The sequence below is a fragment of the Ornithodoros turicata genome, chromosome 8, assembly GCF_037126465.1.
Source record: "Ornithodoros turicata isolate Travis chromosome 8, ASM3712646v1, whole genome shotgun sequence".
Classification (NCBI taxonomy): domain Eukaryota; kingdom Metazoa; phylum Arthropoda; class Arachnida; order Ixodida; family Argasidae; genus Ornithodoros; species Ornithodoros turicata.
The window spans coordinates 31,226,676-31,237,245 of record NC_088208.1 but is presented as its reverse complement, the minus strand read 5'-3'; the positions used below and the strand labels follow the sequence as shown (position 1 = coordinate 31,237,245).

At 49.5% G+C, this 10,570-nt stretch overlaps 2 protein-coding genes across 3 annotated transcripts; both read right to left on the bottom strand.

Annotated features, from left to right (window-relative positions):
* Positions 1–377: 377 nt before the first annotated feature.
* Positions 378–3,727, bottom strand: LOC135366144 (kelch-like protein 10). 2 transcript variants are annotated; one of them, XM_064598796.1, is made up of 9 exons: positions 3,314–3,727; positions 2,961–3,110; positions 2,700–2,899; positions 2,276–2,563; positions 1,886–2,209; positions 1,248–1,426; positions 1,059–1,178; positions 553–696; positions 378–498 (listed from the first exon to the last, which is right to left on the bottom strand). In XM_064598796.1, the coding sequence occupies exons 1-9, from the start codon at positions 3,614–3,616 to the stop codon at positions 485–487; spliced, it is 1,722 nt and encodes a 573-aa protein (XP_064454866.1). In that variant the 5' UTR covers positions 3,617–3,727; the 3' UTR covers positions 378–484. The 2 variants fall into 2 exon arrangements, with proteins under 2 accessions (XP_064454866.1, XP_064454867.1); XM_064598797.1 differs by having other exon boundaries at positions 2,276–2,560.
* Positions 3,728–4,918: 1,191 nt separating this feature from the next.
* On the bottom strand, positions 4,919–5,644 carry LOC135367576 (palmitoyltransferase ZDHHC2-like). The gene has a single exon (XM_064600867.1). It carries the CDS (start codon positions 5,642–5,644, stop codon positions 4,919–4,921), a length of 726 nt encoding a protein of 241 aa, XP_064456937.1.
* Positions 5,645–10,570: the final 4,926 nt, after the last annotated feature.

Sequence of the window (10,570 nt, the reverse complement as noted above, 5' to 3'; positions counted from 1 at the left end):
GGGTTATCCTCCTTTGGCAAGCCCATTCTTGGATATGATGAAGAGCTTTAAGTCGTGAGACAATTATGAGCAGCACCCACTGTTGCAAGGCCGTCGATTCATTTGGTCCACCTGTGTGTTCTGTAACCTTTAACCAACTTGGCAGTGTGACTTTGTACCGTCCATCGTGTACAGCGTTTCAGCACGATCCTGCACCTTCGGATAATGTATGGCAGACGAAAAGAAAGAAATGGACAGCTCTTCTATAACGTGAAGACGTAATTGACTGTATCCTGGTCCACGGTATCACTTACTCGATTGCGGTACTTCGTGATCCATGAAATTTATCCCGTATCCAGAGACATGTGGGACATCGAAGCATGAAAGTGACCACGGTGTACGTTATGGTCAGAGTTTTTATTCGTTCGTCGTCAAGTAATACTTTCTCTAGAAGCTTTAGAACTTTCATGCTGCACTATATATGCGTTATCTACAGCTGCAGTTCTCATTCTAAAGTACCTGGAAAAGAAAAGGACAAGTTAGCGACCATCCTTTTCGTGCTGGCCAGCTTACCAAGGACAGAGTACTTTCTGGAATTTGGCAAGTCACGTACAACGCAGGCCCCCAGAGCGCTTCTGTTAATATTCATGTTAGTGATTCTTCGCCACACTTTTTCCTCTGTATGATATTTCTCAACTAGCTGTACCGTTGTCGTCCCTGCACAGATGATGGCACACCAGTCTTATTAGCTGGCGGCATCTGGACGTCACCCAGAGACCAGTCAAACATTTCAGTTACAATCTGAGATACGAGGGAAAACTGATAAAATGCGCGAAGCATCAACCAGTAACCATTCAAAATCCACGTGTCCGTACGCAAGAGTTTCTTCGTTGGCTTCATCCTCTCATGGGTTCTACAGAGTAAAACGTTCGTAAAGGACGCATACACTATCCACTGTCAACAACCCTTCCTGCAGTTCCTGTGCAATGGTCAAACGTTCTGCATGTAGCGGCATTTTATGTCATCACTCTCCGACGCGCTTCTTGGAGTTTCCTCTACGTGTGGAATTCAATACGCACCGTTAAATCCACCGATGACGTAAATGCTTCCGTCCAGGACAGCTACAGCGAAATTGCTCCGTGGACAGGACATGCTCGGAGCTGGCTGCCATTTATCCCTATGCAGGTCGTATTGTTCCACTAGAAAGGGATATGTCGCTTAGGAGTTTGTGTGTAATGGTACCATTCGGGGCTTCGAAGTATCCTCGCCTGTTGCCAGTCTGTTGCTGCCATTGAAACCCCCAATAGCCATGAGCGTGTCATGGTACGCGACCACTCGCACTCCACTTCGCGGGCTGAGCATAGGCCGAACCAGAGTCCAGCTGTCAGTGTTCGGCTCGTAGAACTCCACCGAGGTTAGAACTTCCTGACCCGTAAAGCCGCCCGCACTGAAAGATCAAATGTAGTCCTGCTTCGACAGATATGTAACAGTATACGTGAAAGTTTATAAGTACTCAAACGTCGCCTTACCAGCACTGGACAGCTGTTTCCGCCTTATTGGGCCATCGTCAGCAGTGCTCAGCGTTTGAGCGAGTGGCATCAGAAGGCCACGTGGAACGTGATGCCCTCCCGTCAAGGTGAGATCATCACCACTGAAAGCACACTGGCTTTGCACCGAGCTTTCAGTGGTGATGATCTCACCTTGACGGGAGGGCATCACGTTCCACGTGGCCTTCTGATGCCACTCACTCAAACGCTGCGCACTGCTGACGATGACCAATTAGGCGGGAATAGCTGTCCAGTGCTGGTACGGCGACGTTTGAGTGCTTATACGCTCATACTCCACGTGCAGCCAAAGAGCTTCGGCTTCTTTTATTGTTTTCCCCTAGTATGTGAAAGTGGCTCACATGTATACGCGCCCCTGCGCAGTGGCAGCACAGGCATCCGATCGCGGTTCGTGCATGTCAGCAACCAACGTCCACTGGTTGCTGTGCGGGTCATAAGCCTCGGAAGAGGATGTGCGCCTGTCGCCGTCGTAGCCTCCCATTGCGTATAGCCGTCCAGCTAGTGCAGCTACGCTGACGTAGCAACGTTGGTAGTGCATGCAGGAGCGTGAATGCCAACGCCCCTCGGCCGGTTCCAGACATAAGACGGAGCTGTAGCACTCTGTCCCGTCGAAGCCTCCGACCACGTAGATGGCACCATCCAGCACCGCCACACCGTGGTATGCCCTGGCGAGAACCCGAAGCCTAATCTTTCAGCTTCTTTATGTCATCCTATGGTACTTGTCTAGATACCTGGGCTTGACGTCTCGGTCTCCGGTAAAAATAAGCCATCGGTCTGCACGACAGTCGTAGGTCTCCATGAGATTTATGGCGTTACCATTGCTCCAGCCACCAATGACGAACAGCACGTCTCTTGGGACTCGTGGACGAAGCCACAGGAGCTCAGGGTTCAGGAGCCGTGGTCCTGGCCCGCCAACGGAGCCCAACTGGTCTACCAGGTGCAGTAAGGAAGCCAGCAAGTCAGCACATGCCGAATTGCCTCCTACCAGAAGCTGCTGGGAAACTTCGTCGTAGCACCTACTGTAAGATGGAAGCCTTCAAAACTCCCGTACCCAGAGGGAAACAATAAGCTATCTTAGTCGCTCGACTGTGCTCCTCGTAGTACATAGCGGTGTTTCAATGCATTGTCACTCCATAAGGAAAGCCACTTGCTCGCCTTTCCCGGGAGAGACCGAAGCGAACCTGCGCCATGAGCTCTGGTAGGTGTGGTACTCGTGCGCCGATGTTGTATTCGACCCATCTAATTATGGCCCGAAACACTACCATCTCGTCAGAGACCTGTAGGTCGTCTAACCGTACCACTTCATGAAGCTCCTCGTACGATAGGTCCATCAGGTCTGAGTTTCTTTGACTAACCTACGAATCAAGTTGCAGGAATCGTGGGTTCACCGAAGATTTAAAATGCAGTACAACTTACCATTTCGAAGTTGACGATGATGAAGCGCAAGGCTGCAGTTGCAAGTGACTCGTAGTTTTTACTGCGCGCCATATGCAGCATGGCCACGCAGTTGCTGTACGTTAGGTTGGACTGCATGTACGCCAGGCACGTCTTCCGAAGTTTTGGAATCTGTGGCGCAACAGTTACACAGCATTCTCTGTGGTGCTTTAAAGCCGGAACCGTCGGTTAATACAACTATTCTGTCCTTGATAAACATTTGATGAGGTATCGTCACAAATTACTGTCTGTTTTCATACGCACGTCACACACGGTCTAGAGTTCCGTTACTAGCGTTTCCTGGTAGGGCTATACTGAATGCAGTGTCTACGAACCTGAAATTTCTCAGAAACAGCGAGGATCTTTTCAACATTCGTGGCCTTTAGGCGATCCGTGATAGGCAGGCCGTAAGCGAAGTCGATGAGGAGCTCCATGACATCCTTCGACACCCTGGCCACGCTGTAATCACCCCCGCCAGAGCCCTTGAAGAGGCTTCGAAACGGTGGACAAGTGGCGGCCAATATTAGACGATGCACTGGAAACAGGCCACCGTCCATGGTCCGCAGCTGGACGTCACACAGTTGTCCCGACCGCCGGTGACGCTGGAAGGCAGCCGCCTTGCGCGGCGACAGCTCCATCGCCAACTAATACGGTCAGCACCACGCCGACAGCAACAGCCTCTTGAAGCCGGAGGCCGTTTGAACTGTGTGGTGGTTGTCGTACAGAGCGCGTGCTGTATTGGCGCGAGCTGTGTGGCGCTCCAACTTCATCGCGAGTTTTGCGGTACGATGCTGTCCACCGCGCCAGGGTACACCAGACCACATTGCCAAGAGATTGGCATTATAAGACATGCTTTATAGAAATGTTGAAGTTGGAAAAGACTGAAAGCGTGATGATGAGTTCCTTTTATGGTGCTAGTTGCCTACTGGCATTAGGAAGAGTGCACGAGATTCTCTCTTCATTCTCCTGAATTATCGTACCCTTGCACATATTATGTATAACACGATAAGAATGTTAGTCAAAAGATAATGAAAGCCTTGAGTTGCATGCGTGGTGTACAAGCATTGACATCCGCTGCTATCTGTGTAGTCTGAACGTCCGTAATGGAAGATATGCTATGTGAACATTCTCTGTAAGTCCGCGTTCACTGAAGAGTACGCCATGTGATTTCGGTGAGTCTGGTCCTAGCGGCAAGGCAGGGAACAAAACAGCGGGAGCGCTCGCCGACCCACGGTTTGAGAGATTTTTTGGGAATCAGCCCCTGTGGCTAGTCTTCCACACTCATGCAAATACATACGTTCGCGTCCCGGTCAATACACATTCACCTGGCTGCATTGCACGCACTGACGGAGAACTCCCTGACATCAAAGCGACAATGTGCACATGTATCCTGCACCGATGGTTGTTAACGACTCAACTTGCTATTATAGGGATGCATATTCTAGAGCACATGTAACCAGCCACGTGAACATGATCTGCAGTAAATTGGAACGTAATTTTATATCTTGTCAGGCATATTTGACCAGAAGACGTTCTAAACTAGAACACATGAACCACAGGTCTTGCAGTAGGTTAGGCCACGTATTAAATTTGATATAGTAAAGTTCATCCTGAACTGGTACTAAAGAAAAGTCTTTCAAAAGTAAGACAGACATATTCCTTGCGAAGTGCTGGAAACACTGCAGTTGAAAAATGTATATGCTGAAACTTACGATAACAGCTCTTAGGGCGATATTTATTCTAATACAAGACGCTATATTTACACAGGCAAATGCACGATAAGATATAGGGGGCGATATTGACACGTTCAGCAAGGGCCACTAAAAGGTGCATGGTTCTTTGGTCCCAGAAGTTTGACAATTTTGTTCAGCGTGTCTGTTTCCCCTCGAGTAAATATTGAATCCCTGGTGAATGCGTGTGATGCAGCTTCACCTATACGGTCAGACAGCTCCTAATGCATTCCTGTTCCTGTGGAGGACAGTTGGAAATCTTGCCCCGTCGCCTCGAGTAGAAAAGACGGGTATGAGCCACAAGAGTGGATTGCTTCCAAAGACTTCCAGAAAATTCTCCCGCCATCCGATATTAAACGAATCTTCCCGGACTTTAAAAACGGGATCTCGCATATTCTCTAAGGTAGTGCTGTTTGCCAGCACTAGCGTAATGTGATAATAAAGGAAAGAACCCAGGCCAAACAGGAGCACGACGCCTACGATGTCGAGGAAAGTGACGTGAAATGTCCTGACGAACTGCGATCCGACGTTACTCCACAAATTGGGGACGTACAGAGACGTGGTCGTAACACAGAACGCGGACGTCAACAGAGTGTAGAACAAAGTCAGCAGGAAGTACTTGTAGTTGCTGTAGCAGACGCAGTTGTTGAACCAGGGGCAGTGGTGGTCCATATGAAGCACGCAGCGCCTGCACATGGAGCAGTGATGGCACCGGTCGGGTTTGATCAGGCTGCACGTTTCGCAGTAGCGAACCGCGCCGCTGAATTCGCGGGTCAGAATGCCTCTGTTCTGGCCCAGGATCTCCAAGTAAGAACGGCGCGCCTCCTCGGTTTGTGCCTGCTCCAGAAGACGTTTGTCATCTTGAGACAAGTAAAAGTAGTAAGGTATGACTGGTAAAGGAGCTATCGCCGTCTGTAGGTAGCACCAGAGCGTCATGATAAAGATGATGTGGAAGACAACCAGGCAGAGGACGCGTATATTAGTTTCCTGGACGATTGAGAGACAGAATACGATGACGTACGCATAATAGGACCACCCAAAAAGCGCAGCACATAGAAGCACAAGCAGCCCGTTGAGAAGGTCCGGTAAACATAGACAGCTACCCCGTCGGGGGCCTGCCATACAGCCCTTGGTCGAGGATGGCAACGAGAAACTACTGGTCTCTGGTACTGATTTTGCTTCTTCTTCTTCAGGGCCGTGGCCGCTAGCCACAAAGGGCGATTGGCCAGGGCAGGTGATGGTGTTGCAGTGCGTGTGGTAGAGCTTAAAGGGGCTAGCGGCGAGTCAGCCGCTATTTTTCTACATAGGGACCAGTACGAAAAACTTCTTCCATCTCGCTTGTTCTTCCTCGTCTTCTTCAACACGAATGGCGCTCATAGAGGACGCACTGTAATGTATGGAACGGGTAAATGAACTCGCTAATGTGAACCAGTTCGCGTGGCTCCGTGGTTGCCGTGTTGGCCGTGTCACGTCGAGACTGGAAGGTACCCGGGTTCGAATCCCGGTGCCGGCTCTGCTGTCTAGAGTTGTTCCTGGGTTTTCCTTAGACACTTTCAGACATATGACGGCACCATTCCCTTACAAGTCGGTCCAGGACGCGCATTCCTCCAGGGCGTCAGTCGTGACGTTGCCCACCTCTGTGAGGCCGCCAACGCGTCGAGCCCTTTCGCCACCACGACCACCCGACTCGCTAATGTATGGCAGCTGCGAATCTGACAACGGTTCAGAGGGGTTATAGGTTTAGAACGAAGAGGTATGAGTTTCCACAGCCTCTGTCGGATATTTTCATTTTCGTTTCTTCTGTTTCGCTGTCCCAGTCGTCATCCCTGTTTCGCCAACCCGGGAATCTCCCGTCCAACAGGGATATAGAGTGCAGGGTTGACGATTAACATCAAGTTTAGGGAGATCTAATCTCTGTTCAGGAGTTCACTGATGTTGGGGAGATGGTTAAATCAAAGAGACGAAACACAGCGAGACCAGACAAGAAAGGCAAAGTGCTTTATCCTGATAAGTTGATGTTACTCGTAGCTCGTGATGTGTTGATTCAGAACGACCTTGTGGTGAGGACGAGGACTTTTTCTTTTCTTTTTTTGTTAAAAAAGAAAGCAAAATATAGCGTAGAATGCAATGAAGGTTACATGAGGAGAACATGAAAGTGAAAATAGTGCATATAACATAACGAAAGATAAATACTACGCCAAGCCAGAGAAGCGTAACTGCGCCCTGCATGCATCTACGTACGTTGAGTCATATATCAATAACTAGAATGGCACTGCCGTGGCATGGTGAGACAACTTAGACCCGCACTGCCTCCGCGGATTACGTGGGTGTACCCGGAGGCGCAAAGCCAGCCCGTCGGCTTTTGGTGCACGATCCGATTCGATGCGAATATTTGGTTCAAAGCACTTTCCAAGACGTTCTTCGCTTCCCCATATATTGGCCATCTGTGAAGCATATGTCAAAGATGATTTTCGGCTCAGTGGATATCACATCATCAGATCTGGCGGTGTTAATTCCTCCCGAACACTACTGTGTTCGCGTAGCGACCTGACGTACGCAGTGCAGCGCGGACCGGCTGGCATTGGTGTTGACTGTGTTATGTGTGAGGTGCAGTTTCCTAATACGCTGCCCTCCGTAGTAAGCTTTTATGTCCCGCCGCGCTATCAAAGCACGTACGCCACTTGCCCCCTCCATTCATCTTTGTGGGAGGCATCAATGCTTACCACTCCCTGTGGGGAAGCAGGAGCACTGACGCCAAAGGCAGAATATGGTGCGACGCCTTGGACGAACTCGATGTATACGTCTCCTCAATGATGGGTCCCCCATGTTTTTACGCACAGATTTTGGCGCGGATGTTCGTGACATGTCTGTTTGTTCCAAAGACATCTTTAGTTAGCTGTCATGGGCTACGGATGTTGATGGAAGAGGGAGCGATCACCTTCCAATATTTGTGTCGTGTCGTCGCGCCGGGGCATGCTGGGTCAAGCCCTAAAGTGGAACAGCTTCACGCATGCCGAAGGAGAGCTGAGAGTAGGCATAGATTTCTGTGGAACTGTGGCCGCTGCATCTGCAGCTGCGGGATCCCCAGCTTTCCAGGCGTCCATCTCCAAACTTCGAGAAGACGGTGGACAGATGGTTCCGGTGTTGAACAGAGAACTCGATGCGGATTTTTCTTTGGCGGAGCTTAAAACATTCGCTTCATTTCTCGCCTGCGAAGTCGCGGATGGTATCACGTATGCAGCCCTTCGAAACCTTCGTGACGAACGTCTTCATACCTTGGTGCATACATAGAAGTCGTGGGAGACAGGCCAGGTACCTGACAGCTGGAACGAAGCTCAAGTGGTCCCGTTGTTAAAACCTGGCAAGCATCCGTCGCATCTTTCTTCAGGCTGCCTAGGTAAGGTTCTGGAGCCGATGGTGTTGCACAGGCTGGAGTGGGGGCTCGAGAGTCACCATGTTATAGTCCAGGTGTGCCGTGCTAGTAGATATCCAGAACGCGATAGTGGACTGTGTAACCTCTTCAGGGTTCAACGAGAAAGGTTGCGAAAGCGACTGAAGCCGATCGCTGCAGCTCCGTTCACCTTGGCGACAGTCATTGGGCCCTGGACCGACATTCTGCAACACCGCCATGCCCTGCAGAATTTTCTGGATTTTCTGCGAGACACCGGTCTTCTTTATGTTATTTAATCCTGATGTGCGGCCTTGCTGCGTCTCTCCCCCCCCCCCCCCCCCCCATTTCCTCATTGTCATTTTACATCTCACGTAGTCCCGTCGGCACTGGGGTAGTGGGCCACAACCCAGATGGCGAATTTCCCCATTCATCATCATCAGTGTATTTGTAGTTGTTAGCTGACCTTGGCCGGAGACTGTTCCGTATAGAAAATTGGCCGAACATACAGTTTCGTTGTCGAGCTATGAAACATTGCAGTTTCACGCTTACCTTTTCCTTGTGCTATTGACAGGTGAGACACGTTACTGTTGAGTGAAGCAGAAGTTTCAGTTTTTCCAGACAGACATTGTGTAGCATCAACCACGTCAAATATATCTAAGAACAGCTGCAAGCAGGCCTGGTTTCGGGAGACCCCAACAAGCTTACAGGAAGGCTAAAATTACGCACAGGTACTGAGCAGGAACTGCGCTTTAATTTTAGCCAAAAATTTGCCCAGAAAGAGGAACTTCGATTTTTGACATTAAAAAATCCCAAGAGGGGGCGGCGCCCCGCTCGGACGAGGGACATCGTATAATTCGGACTTAGCCGAAAAAACGCCGCGCCGTTTGCAGGGACATCGTATAATCCCCAGGGCCAAAAAAAAGCCGCCGTGCAGCAGCAGCCGACCAGGGTCCAAGACCCTTAGGCTTACCTTTTTTTTTCATTTTTGGCGAAAAAATAAAAGTGCTCGAATCGAGCTAAAATTTCGCATGGCTACTCAGCAGGAACTGCGCTTTAATTTGAGCCCAAAATTTGCCCAGAAAGAGGACCTTCGATTTTTGACCTTAAAAAATCCCAAGAGGGGGCGGCGCCCCGCTCGGACGAGGGACATCGTATAATTCGGACTTAGCCGAAAAAACGCCGCGCCGTTTGCAGGGGCATCGTATAATCCCCAGGGCCAAAAAAAGCCGCCATGCATCAGCAGCCGACCAGGGTCCAAGACCCTTAGGCTTACCTTTTTTTCCATTTTTGGCGAAAAAATAAAAGTGCTCAAATCGAGCTAAGATTGCGCATGGATACTCAGCAGGAACTGCGCTTTAATTTGTGCCCAAAATTTGCCCAGAAAGAGGACCTTCGATTTTTGGCCCGAAAAAACCCCAAGGGGTTAGGCTTACCTTTTTTCCATTTTTGGCCAAAAAATAAAAGTGCTCGAATCGAGCTAAAATTTTGCATGGATACTCAGCAGGAACTGCGCTTTAATTTGAGCCCAAAATTTGCCCAGAAAGAGGACCTTCGATTTTTGGCCCGAAAAAACCCCAAGGGGTTAGGCTTACCTTTTTTCCTTTTTTGGCCAAAAAATAAAAGTGCTCGAATCGAGCTAAAATTTCGCATGGCTACTCAGCAGGAACTGCGCTTTAATTTTAGCCCAAAATTTGCCCAGAAAGAGAAACTTCGATTTTTGACCTAAAAAAACCTCAAGAGGGGGCGGCGCCCCGCTCGGACGAGGGACATCGTATAATTCGGACTTAGGCGAAAAAACACCGCGCCGTTTGCAGGGACATCGTATAATCCCCAGGGCCAAAAAAAAGCCGCCATGCAGCAGCAGCCGACCAGGGTCCAAGACCCTTAGGCTTACCTCTTTTTCCATTTTTGGCGAAAAAATAAAAGTGCTCAAATCGAGCTAAGATTGCGCATGGATACTCAGCAGGAACTGCGCTTTAATTTGTGCCCAAAATTTGCCCAGAAAGAGGACCTTCGATTTTTGGCCCGAAAAAACCCCAAGGGGTTAGGCTTACCTTTTTTCCATTTTTGGCAAAAAATAAAAGTGCTCGAATCGAGCTAAGATTGTGCATGGATACTCAGCAGGAACTGCGCTTTAATTTTAGCCCAAAATTTGCCCAGAAAGAGAAACTTCGATTTTTGACCTAAAAAAACCCCAAGAGGGGGTGGCGCCCCGCTCGTACGAGGGACATCGTATAATTCGGACTTAGCCGAAAAAAACGCCGCGCCGTTTGCAGGGACATCGTATAATCCCCAGGGCCAAAAAAAAAAGCCGCCATACAGCAGCAGCCGACCAGGGTCCAAGACCCTTAGGCTTACCTCTTTTTCCATTTTTGGCGAAAAAATAAAAGTGCTCAAATCGAGCTAAGATTGCGCATGGATACTCAGCAGGAACTGCGCTTTAATTTTAGCCCAAAATTTGCCCAGAAAGA

Excerpts from the sequence above, each read along its gene's own strand:
- LOC135366144 (XM_064598796.1), bottom strand. The coding sequence starts at position 3,616 with ATGGAGCTGTCGCCGCGCAAGGCGGCTGCCTTCCAGCGTCACCGGCGG. Across the intron at positions 2,900-2,960 it reads TCATCGTCAACTTCGAAATG|GTTAGTCAAAGAAACTCAGA; the intron begins GTAAGTTGTACT and ends CTTGATTCGTAG. Across the intron at positions 1,427-1,885 it reads GCGCAGGGGCGCGTATACAT|TGCGGGCGGCTTTACGGGTC; the intron begins GTGAGCCACTTT and ends TTGATCTTTCAG.
- LOC135367576 (XM_064600867.1), bottom strand. The coding sequence starts at position 5,644 with ATGACGCTCTGGTGCTACCTACAGACGGCGATAGCTCCTTTACCAGTC.